Here is an 18,082-nt window from a genome sequence, read left to right on the forward strand (position 1 = left end):
CTTCTTCTTTTGAATGTCAGACCAAATTAAATTTAGTTCAGTCCAATTTTGAGACCGAAAGAAGTAAGATAGACTTATGCAAATCTTTTGAGAAATAAAGGGAAGTGAATTTTGACTTCATAAAATTATACCGAGCTAAAAGATGTGGCGAGGCATAAAAAGTCCTGATTAGTTTAAAAGATAGATATCCTAAAAAGATGTATGACAATTTTAATTTAAAAATTAACCACATTAAGATTTATCTCAAGATTGAGGAAAATATAGCATAATAATAAACAGCTCGGAAACTTAATTTCAAAATAACCTAAAATTGACGACATAACCTAAATTGTAGCATATTGTACTTGAAAACATTTCTAATTTTTAATACCGTAAACCACTTTTGCCCACATTTTCTATTTGAGATTTATCTGAACCTTAGTATCATAATTCTCTTATTTAGTCAAAAAATGTATCCACACTTGTAAAATTTACAAATGTGAGTTTATGATGAACATAACCTTTAAAAAATATTCAAATTTTTAATAAATAATACCTTTAAATTCTCCTAGTATAGGCAATTATTTGAAATAAAATTGAGGTAATTTACTCTTTAGTCTTGTCTATAAAGGATAATTCACCTAATGGAAAATTATTTAAAAGCTATAATGGCAATAAGAAAGAATTCGTTATGAAGTTTTTCATGCAATGAGCAATCCAACTGACAAAAATCATTTTCACGTGAATTTTATTTAATACAGAAGTGTCTTATGGTCTTGCCAAAAAAACTGTGGAGAAAAAACCTTAAGAATTTTCGAGTGCAAAAACTAAAGGCGAAAAAACACGAATAAAGCATAAAATGGAGCGATCTAATGAGAAAAATGTGGCGAAAACGGTTCCAGAAATGGAATTGACTAGTGAGTAATTTCATCATGGAGAGAGCGGTAATCTCATCAATATCATCTTTGTCGTTTGAGATACTGTCACTATATTCAACATCTTAACATAATAAACTCTGAGAAGCAACACGAAGGCGAAGAAGACGCACTTCCCGGAAGCGTTCAAGGTGTAGTACTCGCACCAGATGCAAGAGCAAACGTAGACGCTCTTCCCAGAAAAGGTCTAATGGTGCTCTTTCAATGAAATATGAACATGTTTTTTAGTACATGACATCAAGTGCGACTACATTATCGACTTGTTCTAAAACTAAACACTTGGCTGTGTTCTAAAACCACAAAATAGTCGAGACAGGAACCAACACAAAAAAGTCGAAATGTGTGTAGAAGCACTTGAGAACAGTAGAGTGCTAAAAAACATGTTCATTTTTCATTGGGGGAAAAGGCAAATCTTTTTCCTGAACATTTTTTTAGTACATAGCTGGTGTCATGTTCTTCTATGTAATCGACTTTTCTTCGTGTTGGTTCCTGTAACGACTGGTTAGCGGGTTTAGAATACGGCAAGCTCAGGGGAAAATAGTTGTGATTTGTGATATAAGCCAATATAATAAAAGTCGATAACGTAGAAGCACATGAGAACAGTCATGTACTAAAAAAAATGTTCAGGAGCAGGATTTTCCTTTTTATTTTTTTATTAAAATAGCACCATAAAACCCCAAACACCCCAATGATTTATGGCCTGAAAATGCAATTTTCATATTCTAAATTTGTTCTAATTTATTCCTCAATGCAATTGTCCAAACCACGTAGTCTCCCTTCCATTTTTTTCATAAATTTGTTTAATTGACAGAAAAATAGAACCAATGTAACTGAAGGTTTTTTGAGACTTCTTTTAACTTAAATGTAATAAGAAGGACTAAAACCTAACATTTAGGTCTCTAATTATTTTTCTCATAATCTAAAATATATTTTACGAATATACTTCTTATTAAATTTAGCCTTTCCTTTCTCGAATATTTTCTTCCGTACCCATTTTTGAGGTTAGGTCTATTGTAACCTCACATTACGAAAACTCTATAATTTTTCTTTTATCAGAATTATTGTTTAACTGAATTTTATCATATGCAGACAAGAAAGAACTTTTCAACAAGTTCTCTCTAATCTTCCTTTTCTTTACCTGTGCCTCCCCATTCGGATTGACGTAGGATCGCCAATTTTCCCCATCATCCGAAAATTGTACCACAAACTCTGTAACATATTCATGTGTCCTTCTTCTTCCAGCTGTAGCTACTCGACGGATTAGTCGCCTCTCACCCAAATCAAATGTGAGAAAGTGATAGTAAGTATTTTCTACAGGTGTCCATGCAGATTGACCTTTTAGTTGTGGATCAATTTTACGGATCAATTGCAGGTATTTTTTTTTTGTTCAGTTCGGTTAGCAAAAGAAGGAAAGAAAGTTTATCAATGTTAGTATTATTATTACATTTTACTCTTTGATGAAGAATTAGGATTCTTTCCATCATCAACCATACACCATTCTCAATTAATTTTACACCCAGAAGCATATCACTCAACATTGCACAAAGAAGCAATAAATAAATCAATTTTCTTCACAAATGGTTACACATTAGGGGAGAGAAAAATGTTTAGTCACAAGTGTGTCCTAATTGTAAATTAGTCGGTAATTTATTTGTTATTTCTATTAAGCGCTAAATATTTTGGATTTTTTCTCTATACATAAACATCTTTGGGAGATGATGGAGATACAGTTCATGCTCAAAATAATGTTAATTAATTTGGAACAATACATAACTTTACTAGTGGACTTTGTGGTTATGTTAGACCTAACCTATAATGTAGGTTAGGTTAAGACTTTTTAGAGCTAAATTTAACATAACCTCACATTTCAATATAGCACTTTAGCTAAATATAATCATGAAAAGAGGTCCAATATTACAAATTATACCAATATTTAGTCCCTTTAACCAAAGAAATACCAACCTAACCCCTTTTTAACCTACAAAACCAATCGGTTTTTCATTTCTATGATGCAAATAAGTAACTATGAGATTTTTTCATGATATACTTGTAAAATTGCAATAAATTCGTTTGATTTAATTTTAAACACTTTAATTTTGAGCATAAATTGTAAGTTTGATGTTTCCCTGAAAATACAATGAACTCCTCCACGTACAAATAAAAGCATTTTGTCGAGTCACCAGCTACATTTAAAAAAAAAGCATAACTTCACCCTCTATCGCTTTGTCAATCAGTAACAAATAATTTGTCAGCTATCAAAATGGGATGATGATTTTTTAGTGGAAAGTGTTAGAATAAAGTCAGCTGCTAATATCCTGCGCTCCTCTTTCTCTCACCTTTGTATTTCCACCAGCTTCTTTATAATCCGTATAATCGAGCCCATTTGATCCGTAACTGATACTAAACTCTGTCACATACTCCGTACTGTGGGGTCTTCCTTGGATAGCAATTCTCGTAACATTTTTAACATTACCCAAATCAATAATCAATTGCTGATCGAAATCGGAACTTCTTGCTGTCCATGATGTTCCAGCTTCAAAAATTAATTCCCAAATACAAATAAAATTATTATGTAAAGCTAAAAAAAGAAGGCTAAAAGGACTAAAATCAAACAATAAATAATTAATTGAATAAAGAATGAATGGAGGGGGAGAAAAGATGAAAATGTTAAATGATGCAATATGACGAGAAATAAATCATACATGAAAATGGAATATTCTTCAGTGATTCAACCCTCGAATTTTTACAACTAGTAACACACCCCTCTTGCCATTCAATGAGGCATTATATTAAATCTCTTGGGTAAATTTCAACATATTTTTGCAACGTTTTTTTCCTGCCACTTCTTCTTCCGTCTCTGTATATATTTTATTACGCATTCGGAATTTTATTATTGAACAATTTTCTCTCACACTCAATTTCAATATTTTCCATACACACACATACACACAATAAAACACTTTTCCCCTTGAACAATCTATAAGTGTCCTGAAGTGAGATAGATGAGATAAATTGCCGGCAAAGTGCTCAAATAGGGATGCACTATCTTTTTTTTTTTTGTTGTTTGCCACAACAAAACAAACATTATAATAAAATGCAAGTGAAGAGGAAAATTATTGATGAAACATCCTTTTTTACAACTGATTTTATGGCTCTCAAAGTTAATAAAAATATATTACGGTGCTATCACATTGAAACTTTTTTTTTCAGCATGAGACATTTTTTACCCTGATTGTAATTCCTCCAAACTAGGTCAATATTTTTTTTGTAGACCTCTTTTGAATTTTGGTTTAGTACATGCATGTACTAAATTAAGTACTAAGTACTTTCATTTAAAGGTAATACATCCGTTCTCTGGACTTTGAAATTGTTCAATCCCTTTTAAAATTGAAAATATAAGCTTAAATCATTAGAACATGATTGTGCTAAAAGAACTCCTGATCAAGCATTTCTTATCACATCTAGTACCAAGAGCGGGGCTAAAATTTTATTAAAATAGAGGGCCAAATTATAAATTATGTCAATTGGTATATGAGAAAAATAATTTTGGAGGATTATTCTCCTATAAGAAATGTTTTTCGAACGCAAAGAAAAAGAATTTTTTTACAAAAAAAATTACGCCAAAAACTAAGAAAACACTCCGCTCCGTCCTGTTTTAGTCCGATCTTAATGAATTGAAGCTTATTAAAAAATCCTTAACTAAAACTTTAAATCTTTACATAACCATTTACAAATTGTTTTTTGAGGAAATTCAGTTCTTTTGAACCATATTTGCACCGATTTTAATGATTGCGACAGATTTACATAGATATTTGTACAAAAACGTTCACATGGATGTAAAAAGTTTTTCTTCGAGGAGATTGCATTTTCAGCTTTTGAATTATATCTCAAAAGAAATGTTCTTAGAATAAAAAGGCTTTAGAGTTTATACCTTACTTGAAAAATCGACATAAATCCTATTTTAGTTCGATTTTGATTATTAATCACAGTGCGTCGGATAGATGTTAAACTTTTGCATTAGTTTTACAAGGGATTAGTTTTTTATAGTGTTGCAAATATATCAAAAATAATTTTAATTTTCATTTAAAACTTTCTTCTAAAGGAAAGTTACAAGCCTTTGATTTAAAATTTACCCTTAGATTAAATTGTTTAAAATCGGGGATGTTATACCTATAGGGTTATGGCGCACTTTGTATCCCCCATATGCCTTTCTATATATGCCCATATGCCTTTCTATATGGGAATGCAGTCTAATCATTATTTTGATTATAATTACGTTAAGTAGTCTCTCGGCTTAAGCCATAGGTATGTCTAGTACATAAGTCTGCCTAGGGCATAAGATTCATCAGATGATTTTTCAAGCCAACAAATGCGTTCTTCGGCGAAAATGCCGTGATAAGCTAAAGCAAGACAATCAGGTCGAAAACACTCTAAAAGTAATTTATTTACAATGCTTACAGATGGTGTAAACATTATAATGTATTATCAGGGACATGTACTAAACCTGTAGGGGAAAGTACTCTCCCTGCGAACGTTCATGCCTTCGAATAATGTGAATTTCTCTTACTTTTCTTAAGAGATTTCCACATAATTGTCACATAATTATCAATAATTAATAATAAGCTAACTAATATTTAATAGAAATGTTTAAGGCTCTTAAGAAAACTTAAAGAAAATTAACATTATTCGAAGGCATGAACGTTCGAAGGGAGAGTACTTTCCCCTACTAACTTTTAAATTAAACCTTTTAAAACAATATTTCTTCTAAAATATATTGTTTAAATTTTTTGATCAAGTTAAAAAAGGTAAAAAAATATGACTAATGCTGTATTATTTTATTAAATTTTATAGCATATTTCTGTAATAACCCCATTATAAATGCTTGTAGAAGGTAAAATAAATTTCTAATATGACAAAAAAAACACTATAAATAAGAAGTAAATATCTAGAAATTTTACTGAAAAAAAAACATCAAATAACTGCAAAATTTATGTCATTTCTACTCCGCAACATCATCCACAAACATTCCAAATAAAACAAACAAAAAAGCGAATTTCCCTACGAATGTTGATGATTTTGGCAAAGTGTCAACGAACGTCTGCACAATTTTAATCTAATTTATTTTCTCCTCTGACACCCTCCTCTTGAAAAAAAAACTCTTCTTTGGTGTGAGCTTCCTTGCGTTTTCCGCCTTAATCACTCACTTTAGGGCCAGACTCTCAACCCTCCTGTGCCCATTCCCTCAGGCAAAAGACAATTTTCCACACCCCATGGAAGAAAAACCCCCAGCATGAACTCACTTCAAAAATCAATAAGTTTTCAACAGTACAGCAAAAACAATCAATCGTGTACTCTTCTGTCTCTATCTCTCTCTGAGACCATTCTCTTTCTATACCTTCGGCTTAGGGTCATAAGGGAAGGACAAAAAATCCCACAATTGCAATGCATTAATGGCATATGAGTGTAGGATCCAACAAGCCAAAAATTTGAAACTCAAACAGAGAATTCATCCGGAAATTATTGTCAGCGGGACATTTCAGTTACGCTCGACTAAATTGCAATATATCCTCATAAATAGCATAAATTCACTGAATAAATGCATTGAAAAGGACAGAAAAAAGGTCCAATTTCTCCGTAATATGAAGTGTGAAAAATCCTGATTAATATTGCAATTTGAGACACTTTTCCCATTTTATATATGACATTATGTGTGAAATGGATATTAATTGAATTTTACATGGATGGTTGTTTTTAAATTTTTCTTCTTGACACTCGCTTTCAAGCAGCTTGTTATTTATTCATGTTGGTTTCTTTTTTTTGTAAATAGAGAAAACATTTAGGACCTATAAATTTGTTAGAATTTATGTAAATTTCTAGACAGTCTCGTGTATTCATTTTTTATATAAAACAACAAATTTCATTGTAAATACTAATGGCATAGGCAAAACAAGTCAAACACCTCAAAAACAATGGTAAAAATGATATTTTTCATGATATAAATAAATTGGAATTTTAATAGATAATTCAGTCTCGATAAGGGATTCAAAATGCAGTATGTAATTTATTTAAGCCATATTAAAGCATTTACTGAGATAATCTATATCACATGAGGTCATTGAAAATTTATGTACGTAATATACATAAATAATAAAAGTGTTTAGGTTACAATTTATTACTACATGAATCATGATTAAAAATTTAACAAGCAATAAAATTAGTCCCTTAATTACCGTCAATAATATTAAATATTGGATAATAAAATTGATATCAAATATATGAAATTTATAGCATTCAAATTTTGCATCTTTATTTCTGTCCTTTAAAAATTTGATCAAATAAGGATTGGAATACCGCCAAGCTGAAATTGCAACCCGGATTCGGAATATCTCTTATGTCAAGATATATCTTAAAAATTTAAACACAGCCTTCAGATAGAAGAAGCCCCAAATAGACTGAGCCTGATCCTCGAGAATATTTAGCTTGTAAAATGTGGCAGTAAAGATTTATCTCAAACTGTCATACACTTAAGAGATTAGGGTCATCAATTACAGGTTCTTTGCATAACTTTCTTAATCTAATCTAATTTTTCTTACCGTGGTGCCACATAAAAGATTAATATTAAGAAAAGACGGAGAGAGAGTATATAGTATTCAAAATTTCAAATGGAATATCACGTGTGTTAGAAAGAGTACACTCTAGTGGAGTAATACGATGAGTAAGATATTACTGTTCGTATTAATTGCTTTCTGAATCATATTATAGGCAATTCGAGCAATTTTCCATGTGTGCTAACTGTGATTCGGTCAGTTTTCGAGCGAAACACAAAAGAGAAGCAAGATAAAACACTTGCTATCTTTTTTTGGCATTCTCGCAGTTCAGAAAGTATTAATCTTAATATTAATCTTATATGTGACATGGCCATTAATCACAGCAATCCATCTCGGTGTGTTTGGATCTGTGACAGTGAATATTTGTATCTACTGAAATAGGTCAACGTGCCCAGCCCATGCTTTCCACGGTCCCAAGCTTCATAATGACCAAATTTATCCTATCTTTTTCAATAAATGTGACTTATCGCACCCATATTTAAAAAAAAAATAGGAGACAGTGTGCTGTTTTTAAAATATATTGCGGAGTCACATTAATTCAGAAACATAAGAAAAATTTAGTCATTATGAAGCTTGGGACCGTGCAAAGCATGGGCACTCCCTCGTACCACTTTCATGCTGAAACTCGTGCTCGTAGCAGCCTCTTCTATTGTCAAGGTAGGTGGTTTACTTTTTTTTGCTAATTTAAAACCAATAGGGTCATTTGCCTAAAGCGAGACAGTTGGACGAGAAAGTTGGACAAAGCAGTGTGGAATGTGAGACACCTCCTTAAAAACTTGATAATAAATCAATTAAATATTTCAATTTTCGATAAAAAGATTATTAAACCTAATTTTATGACTATTTTAGAAGTTAAAAATGCAAAAATCGTTATAAAACAATCAAAGGTTAACTTGCAAGAAGAATTTACAAAATGTATTTTTTTTTTATTTATTTAGGGGTCCATCTGGAAGATGATTGCCCCGTGATTGATATTGTGATTTACAATTTTTTGTACATTTTATGGTTCATTTTCGTTTTTTTAAATTTGATTAATTATATTAATATCTTTGATAAATTTAAACAATTTTTGAATTTCTTTTTCATTGTCTCCTAGTGCTATTTGTGGATTGCAAAATGTATTGCATGCGTGATATTCATAACCTTGGCACGGTAGTTGTCATTTTCTCTGTTTCTTATGGAAGTTGCTAGGAAAATATCAAAGTGTTTTGTTTGATTTTTCGGCATAATTTATGAAATATTATTAAGTCCGTAGTGAAAATCGAATTAAAGGGTGAATAAAAAATATATTGAAGTTAAAAAGGAAAGAAAAGTGAATTAATTTCGTCTTGCTGTCAAAACAAGTTTTATGAAATCTTGGACAAGTTGATTTTGTGAATGAATTTGGTGGTTTTGTGCAGTGAAATCATGTTAACAAGGACGACAAAGATCCTTAAGTACCCGGAGAAATAGTTGCAACAGCAGTTAGTAGCTTGATAAGGAGAAAATCTCCTGGAAAAAGCTGCAAGGATTTCCAGATTCCGAAGACCACTTTTTCTGACAGAGGTTGTAGTAAAAATCGCAAAAATACTTAAAGGAAAAACAAATAGGAGCCTCTACAGAACTCCCAAAGCAAGTGGAAAAGGACTTGGGCGGATTTACAGAACCTCTTTTTGGTTGGACGTTCAGGAAATTCTTGGTAATTAGGATTCCTCAAGTGTTACGCGGACATAAGGTAGGGATTAGCATAACCATCCAATGTGCAAGTATACGCAGAAAACCACCAACAATTGATTTTCTACATATTTCACATATTTTGTCATTAATATCACTATGTCCGTTTTTCCAAAAGTCTTTGTCCCGCTTTCCAAAATTTTGTCCATCTTTTCAAAATGTGTTGTTTTCTAATTTGATTGAATATTCCAATTAATTGGATGAACATTCTAATAAAAACTGTAAAGATTCTGTTAGAATATTTCACAAGGAATCTCATGATACAAATTAAATTAAAATAATAAATATTTATTCGGCATAAAAATGCATTGGAAATTGAACTTATTCCTAAGTGTCTCCCTTTCCACAATTCACCCTATTCTTTATTTTTTTTTTCAACCTAATAAATTTTTATTTTTACTAAAATTCTTAAACATCAAAAACTATATATTTTCTGAAAATTTCATTTAAAAATCTTTAAAATTCGTTGAGACCTGGGGTGGAATGATAACTTTTTGACACTACCGAATCGATAGTATCGATAAATCTATATCTGTTATATTAAATGAATGGTCGACTTTTTACGCATTGTTGAACCATTTATTGTAACATTCTGAAAAGAATGAGACTGTTGAAAAACATCTATATATTAGGTACAAGAAGTGCAGATGTCGTTTAAATTTTCAGAATCTACAGTCGATACTACCGAATAGAAGTTATCATGTCACTTCTGATTTTTGGAGACATCATAAATTTCATATAAATTATATTATAGCTAGATCCAACCAATCCAAACTTTAGGCCTTGGGCATTGAAATGTTAATTCTCTTGAAACATATCGTCAGTTAAATCAGCATTTGTCGTAACTTCCTTTTGACAACTTTTCAGGAGACGAAATTTTCAGTTCAATATTATTTTTCTTAAAAATGAGCTCCGAATGCGATACTTTTGAGTCAAAATAATAAAAGTGGCAAATATATGGCAAATATGTCAAGTCGCAAAAATGAAGTTACGACAAATGCTGATTTAACTGACGATATTAGTCATAGGAAATTCTCATGCATTAAAGAAATTGATAAAAATGTCAAGAATTGTGACAGACAGTGAAATGAAGCAAAATTCCTAAACTTTCCCAACAAATATCGTGAGAATAAAAGTTATTTTATAATCTGCAAATGGGATTTTAATCAGTATCTAAAAAGCAGTATAAAAGGAAGTTAAAATCAATATTTCGTGACTCTTGCCATCAGAAACTTATCCTTTTCATAAATCATCTGCCAGTGAAAGAGCGCAAAAGTGACTTGAGCATGTTTATTTTTAATAGAAAACACGATGCCATTAACATTATTTCTATGCTTATTGCATATCAACATCAAAGACGTTGCCACAGTGATGATATTCGCTGTTCGTGTTTCTGTTGATTTTCCACCAGAAAGATATTATAGAAGAGAACTTTGGTGAGACAGCCATCAAAATGTTGAAATATTCCGAGTATGTATATACATTTCCTTCTCTCCTCATGGCAAAAATCCATCAGGATTTATATTCCTTCCGTTGAATATTGTGGCAGTAAATCTCATCGATTTGCGCTAGTGGTTTGGCACCGTCAATCAATTGCTGATAGGAAACCCTTTGGAAGGGAAGTGGAGCATAATTTGCAGGAATGTTGAGGAGGGAAACAGCTACACAGTGCTGAGAATCAATAAGAGACTCCTCGAACTTCCAATCAGTTGCCAATTCTCCATTTAGAAAGAGTTTTGTGTCCATCGTGGGAGACTCCAAAGAAAGTTCCTTAGATCCTAATGAGAAGCTAATCTTCTGCAGATCAACCGTAATTCCAACTCCAACATTCTTCACATAGCTCTCCTTCAGGCACCAGTGACGCATAAAGGCACCAATTTGACCATCATCTGACTTTTTGCTTCTAATACATTCCCATTCACTGGGTGAAAAATTTCTCGTCATCAGCCGAAAGAATTCATTTAAAGGTTTCCCTCCTGTGTACTCCATCTTCATGACATCCACCCCAATTTTTCTGTCACGTTCCCCCGACACTGTTCCAGCCAATACACAGTAATCCCCCTGATGAGACACGTTGAAATCCACATGACAATCACTTCCACTTGAATTTCTCCAGAAGGGTTTCTCCCTCTCATCTCTGGCCAGCTCAATTGCGTCATAATCCATTCCTGTAGCCTCTGCAATAAATTTCCGCATCATCAGACGTCCAATAATTGATGCATCGAAGTCATCCCGAAAGACAAACTTTGCCAGGCGACGCCTCTCCTCCTCCTGAATGCACGAGCAAGCCAATTTCAACTCCTCAAATGATGGTCTCCATTCTGATACTTTAAACGCCCATCTTGCATTGCCACACGCCTTTACAGCCATCTCAATCACTTTCCTCATTAACTCTTCTCATGGGCAATTCCAGCATGCAATATCGCGAGAAATTAGAGCATAAAACACCTATTTAGACACAGTAATTCAACACTTTTATTGTGAATCACAAACACGCCCAGCAAAATGTAAACAGATCCATCTGACACATGTCACGTCGCACTGACGTTTTCTCTCAAATTAAACTTTGGAAATTTCATGAAATTTAAAAAGTATGAAAGATTGGATGAAATTTAAAATTTATAAAAATATTTTTTTCTATCCAAAACCAAAATTGAACATTGAGAGAAATCCGAAAAAGTTAAAATAACATTCCGGAAATGTTTATTTTACTCTGCAGTATTGATCCGAAATCGGTGTAAATATTATGCTTTTTAGGTGTATTAGGGGTTAAAGTTACCCTTTTTCATGTCAATTTTACCCTTAAAAAGGTGTAAAATTAAAATTAAAAAATTTTGATATATTTTTACACCTAAAAAGTGTTAAAGTTATGAGGAAAAAAAGTTAATCGCACAAACGTTTTTTTTTTTCAGTGAAATAATAGAAATACTTTGTGTCACACATAAATAACTTCTAGGTATTTAGAGGAAAGTGCCCATGCTTCGTATGATCCCAAGCTTAATAATAACTAATTTTTCACTATGCTTCTGAATAACTGTGAGTCTTGCAATGTATTTTAAAAACTGGGAACTTCCTGTAATTTTTAAAATATGAGTGCGATGATTAACATTTATTAAGAAACATAGGTAAATTTTAGTTATTAGTTACAAAGCTTGGGAACGTACGAAGTATGGGCACTTTTCCCCAAATTAAATCATGCTTATGTAACTTCTGAATTCTTCCACTGATATACGATTTATGAAAAAAATAAGTTTCTGATAGTAAGAGACGCAAATATTGATTTACTCCCTTCGTATTCGTACAGTATTTAGAAACTTTATCACACTCAGTTCCTGTTCTTGATATTTTTATCAATTTCTTTCTGAACAACTGATAATTAATAAATACTCTATGTCTATGACCTTTCTGAGTTATGGTCTGTCTAGACACACTTACGACTTTAGCTGAGAGACTGCTTAATGTAATTATAATCAAAATATTGATTTTAACAAATTCCAACCATTTTCCCTCTAACTAAGCCATTTCTCGGTTTTAGCTGAAAGACGGATTAGTCAGAAACTAATGGTAATGCAATCTGTTTATTATATTTATTACAATTACGTTAAACCGTCTCTCGGATTAACTCGTAAGTGTGTACAGGGCATTACATGGCTATTCTCGAACCCAATTAAGCATATTCTTCAAGATGATTATTTGATGCCTTCCCGTCAAATAATATCTGCAGATATCTTTAAGATTTCTGTAGAGAAAATCTACACCTCTACAGAATATCTGCAGATAATTCTGTAGATATTCTTACGAATTTTATTTGGGCTTGGGACAAAATTCGTCAGAATATTTCGGCAGATTTTCTGACGAATCTCTGACGAATTTCTGTCGATATTCTGCCGATTTTCTGTAGATTTTTTCTACATTCCAGACTTTCCAGACAAGATGTGTCAGAAGAGATGGAAAAATTTTTCACTGAAGTTTGCAAAATTCAATAGAGTTATTTTTTGTGATATCACGGTGTTTATATAAAATAAAGAATTCTGCGACGCCGTGTTACAAGTAGAGAAAAGTGAAATGAAAACTTTAAGCTGAGTATCGACCTAAATTTCGTGTTTTTGTATCATTCCATGGGCGATTTTTAAAAAATTAGTATTTTTGCTCGCATCTTTTTACTTATTTAAAATGTTTAATCGGTAATGCTTGTTAAGCAGAGCATACCATTTTCTTTATAACTCCTACAGTTTCTACATAAATCAACAATATTTTTGTGAAGTAATGGACACTATGCCGATTTTCTCGGCAGAAATTCTACCGAAAATCTGTAGATTTTCTGCAGAAATTCTGCCGAAAATCTACAGATTTTCTCTGAATACACTGGAATATACCGTTACAATTCAAAAAACCTCAGAGTAAAATCGGCAGGTAGAATAATGATTTGACGGGTTTTCAGTGATTTGATTGTCCATATATTTACATTTTTTGACAGTTATTGCATGGATAAACTCAAAGGTTTGTAGATTATCTTACAACTCAAGTGACCAATTGTAAACATTTGATTTTGAAGGAGAAGTCTCTTCTCTGTCATTTACCATTATGGAATGAATTTTTATTGCCAATAAACTTTTTCATCAAAGAACTTAATCAATCCACGAAGTTCAAAATTTTACATTTTGAAAAATTTACTAAGTAATGTTTAGAGATGCAAGTTCAGATTAAAGTGAAACTTGACACAAATTCATATAAAGTATAATACTATGAAATCTACTATAAATTATAATTTTAAAGTTTATTGATATTATGTAAGGCAGTATACGAATTTTTACGGTACCTGTAATTTGAGAAGAAAGTCCGCTTTTCAAGGGTTCTCAAAGTCAATGGTTAAAAAGACTCTAGAGAACGTATTTCTCAACCAAATGGTATTATGTTTAGCCTCATTGGAAAGGTCTTGGAATTCTTAACAAACCTGGACTAATTTCAATTGGTTACGAACCGGTTCATAACCGTTAACTAATTTTATTAGGGGACAGCCGGTATGTTTGACGCATTCTTTTATGTTTTGGCTTTTTGCATAGTTTAGTATACTCATTAGTATAGACTTTACTTAAATAATTCAATTAGTATTTTTTATTATATTTATTTAAATAATCAAAGAACAATCCACCCCGTCTCAAACATGCAGGCTCTTCTCTACTCCTAAGGTATTTCGGGCAATGTTTTGAGTGATTTATAAATTGGTTCAAATCGGTTGTGAACCGGTTATTTACTGGTTATGAACAGATAAGTAATTTTTGTCCGAAAATCCATTTTATTATTATTATAACTATTTTGGGCAATATTTTGATTGATTTATGAATCGATTTAAAACAGTTGAGAACCGGTAAACGGTAAATAATACAAAAGTATTTTTGAGAAATAGCATATAAGTCACGAGTTCGAGCACTTCGCAAAGCCTAGGACGCTTTGTCACCCCTCTTAATGAATATATTCCCCCCAATTTTCCGATAAATAGAATTTTAAGCAAAAAAAAGTATCCCAGATTTATTTCACCTTTTGTTTGCACAGGAAAAGTATTTCGTAACATTGTTCGTAAAAGTTTGTGAATTTCTTCTAAGAACTTACGAAATGCTCGTAGATCCACTAAAAAGTTCGTAAAAGTTTGTACATTTTCACAAACTTTCTTCGTAACATGATCATTCATTTGTTCAAACTTTGTTTGTATGGTAAAGATTTACGAACAAATGACAATATTTTACAAACGTTTTTGTGGGTCTCCGGAGATTTACGATCAAATTTTTGTAAAAGAACAAAAAAATGCCCGTTAAATGATCATGTTACGTGCAATTTTTGTGAAAAAAGTACTAGGGTAGAGTCAGCCCTTTTGGTCATGTAAGCACTTTTAGCCATCTAAAGTAAAATCACATTGTAAGGCAATTATGAGTTTATTTAGAACAGGAAAATGAGTCTTATTTCGTGACCTCTAATCTAACGAATCAGAAAACCATATTTAATTTTGTATCGACTTGATTAATTCGAAGTTATTGAAAGAAATTCTCGACAAGGTAAACAATCACTAAAAAAACATGGGATTCTTAAGAAACTTGTTAATGTTAAGAGAAATTGCTTTGCATTATATCATATTTTTGATGAAAATATTTTATATTATTCAATAAAAGTCCATTTTGTAATTAACGAAATTTTATTGTGATATCATCCTTAATAAAATTTTCTAATAAATTAAACGAAAATCGGATGTGGCTAAAAGAGCTTACTTTATTCGGCTGTATAAGTACTTTTGGCAATTCATTTTCCCATACATTTTACACGTGGCGCACCTCGCGGATTTCAGTAAAAACAATCGTGACTTTTGACTCTTTTGACTGATTTTTACATCAAATAGAAAACGTGCAAAAAGCCGTTTAAAATACTCTAATAATCACATAAAATTGGTGTTAAATAAGAATAGGACTTGCGCTGTGTATTTGTGAAAGTTTTCGAGAGCTACTTCTTCTGTTATTTTATTAAATTTTATTGAAAACAAGTGGCCAAAAGTGCATACAAAATGGCCAAAAGTACTGAAACATGCATAGTTGCATAAAATGAATTTTTTACTAAAATATCCAAAAAAAATTGGAAATCCTCTTGGATTATTAGGAAGAAACTGCTTTAATGTATCTTTGTATAAAATTTCATTTTATTTAAATAAAGATTATAAAAATTACAAGCATATGAAAGCTTAAAGTGGCCAAAAGTACTTACTCCACCCTAGCTTTTAAGAACTTTTTTTTTGGTGGGTTATACGGTTTATGATCATTTCGTAAGTTTCCAGTACGAATTTCCAAACATTCACGAAAAATTTTACAAAATATTTTTTTTTGTGTAGGCTCTCTGATCATAAATGCCACAATTACTAGATATTTATTTATTGTCCTGAAAATAAATATTTAATAGTCATGCATGCGTGAAACTGCCCCACCCAACGCTTATTTGTTAATTTACAATCCATAAAATCTCCCCTGAAATAATTTCAAACATTTCGAAATATAGCAATTAAATGTGTGAAATATATCATCTTTTGAAACCCTAATCTACCTCATGCATTCCCAATAAATTCAAATGTTGATTCTTTTATCCAGATTCAAGTAAACCTTCTTAAATAAGGAAAACCCACAATTTCCGTGATAAAACAAACAGCTGAAAAAATTGTTTGATCCATTTCCTCAACCACACACATTTATACACACTTTCTCCCCCTCGTTTTGCAGTGAAAATTTTGTGGTTCACCAGGAGAGCATTAAAATAAACCCCTTTCCTTTTAGTGATGATAAAAAACAAGGGTAGGAACAAAAAAAAAGGTCAATAGCGATTGAAAGCTGAAAAATTGCACCCCCTGTTTCCTTTTCTCTTTGCTTCAAAAGACCATTTAATGAGCCTTTTTCGATGAGAAGAATTTTCTGCAAAAAAACATCTGCATCCGCTTAACACTTTGTCAAAATGAAGAATTTTGTGTATTTGTTGCAGAAGAGCCAAAATAAACATTAGGAATTTTTTTTGCCATATCACACCTACGTCTAATTATCTCACTCTCTCTCTCCTAATTTCACGCCAGAAACACACTCTCATGCTCTTTTTTTTGGATGATTTACTGTGATGATAGACGTAAAATGGGAAGGTGAAGATAGGTTAAACTTACCGTCGAGACGAGCATTATTGGGACCACGTTCCCTCAGAGCTGATGTTGCTGATAGAGCAGCATGCTCAAGCAATGGATAATTGCATTCGTATTCTGAGTAGTAATCATTCTCGTAGTATTCTGCAAAAAAATAGGAAATAATCATTAATAACATCCTACATCCTATACAAAAATCCAAAATGCAATGAAAACCTTGAGAAAATCCTCCAAATCTCCCAAAAATGCATTGAAAATTTAATCGATTCTTGGCAAAAGTTTACATTCTCATCAAATTCCTTTCAACCCACAAAAGACAAACAATAAGCAATTATGAGAAGAGATTTGTTTGAAGTCTCTCTCCACTTATATTTAGAGCACTCTCCCCCAAAACACCAGGAAAAATAGCAAGTGAATAATTTCTAGCAAGAAAAAAAAAACGCCCCCACATAGCAAGAAATCACTAGCGCATTTGAGATGGCTAGGCAGACAGTTGAATATTTTTGAGTGGAAAACGTTAATTATCTCGGCTTAAGTCTCTTTTTGTCCCTCTTCACGCAGCTAAAATCAACTTGTGTGTTGGCCTATTTATATAGAAGACATAGACAATTTTCCCTCCTGAATGATAAGCTTCAAAATCATCAAAGTTTCAAGCACTGAGATGGGACAAACCGCACCAAATACCAACAAGAAGGTAAGTGTTCGCAGTTGAAAGTTTAATTCTCGGAATCTTAAATTTAGATGACTCCTTCTCTTTGACCGGAAAGTTCCCAATGGTTTTTTTGTTCTTTTCGTGATGACTCTTCATTCTATATTTTACTTTTATACTGCTGCATTGTCGCTTTTCACTGCAGTTTTGTGTGCAATTTTCAGAGGAGAATTCTCTGACTGAGAGAATTTTGAAGATTTTTAAACCAATTAACACAGAGAAATAAACTGTGTTTGTGAATATTAATCATTTGAACAGGAATTAGGCCTAATTGAATATTGTATCTCTGTTATTATGCTTTGGAAATCTTCTAAAAGTAGCGGCAAAGTATCCTAGTTTTGCGATTGCTCGAACTCGTGACTTAAAAGCTATACTTCAAAAGTACTTTCGAATCATTTACCGTTTACCGGTTCACAATCGATTTATTGAACCGATTGAATCACGCAAAACTTTGCCCAAAATACCTTAAGAATTTCGGAAA

At 32.0% G+C, this 18,082-nt stretch overlaps 2 protein-coding genes across 3 annotated transcripts in view; both read right to left on the reverse strand.

Moving 5' to 3' along the window:
- Positions 1–18,082, reverse strand: part of LOC129804743 (neurexin-4) — a 39,239-nt gene that overhangs the window by 16,390 nt on the left and 4,767 nt on the right. The window contains exons 2-3 of one of the 2 annotated variants that reach the window (XM_055852309.1): positions 16,917–17,036; positions 2,053–2,249 (exon numbers count right to left, since the gene is read on the reverse strand). In XM_055852309.1, coding sequence (XP_055708284.1) covers positions 2,053–2,249; positions 16,917–17,036 — 317 coding nt within the window. Of the gene's footprint in view, positions 1–2,052; positions 2,250–3,250; positions 3,448–16,916; positions 17,037–18,082 lie in introns of both variants that reach the window. The other variant, XM_055852308.1, reaches the window with a different exon arrangement.
- On the reverse strand, positions 10,511–11,781 carry LOC129804776 (L-aminoadipate-semialdehyde dehydrogenase-phosphopantetheinyl transferase). The gene has a single exon (XM_055852374.1). The coding sequence runs from the start codon at positions 11,621–11,623 to the stop codon at positions 10,748–10,750; it is 876 nt and encodes a 291-aa protein (XP_055708349.1). The 5' UTR covers positions 11,624–11,781; the 3' UTR covers positions 10,511–10,747.

This window comes from Phlebotomus papatasi, chromosome 2 (genome assembly GCF_024763615.1).
Source record: "Phlebotomus papatasi isolate M1 chromosome 2, Ppap_2.1, whole genome shotgun sequence".
Classification (NCBI taxonomy): domain Eukaryota; kingdom Metazoa; phylum Arthropoda; class Insecta; order Diptera; family Psychodidae; genus Phlebotomus; species Phlebotomus papatasi.

Bases quoted from the DNA above. Each gene is read 5' to 3' on its own strand.
- LOC129804776 (XM_055852374.1), bottom strand. From the start codon at position 11,623: ATGAGGAAAGTGATTGAGATGGCTGTAAAGGCGTGTGGCAATGCAAGA.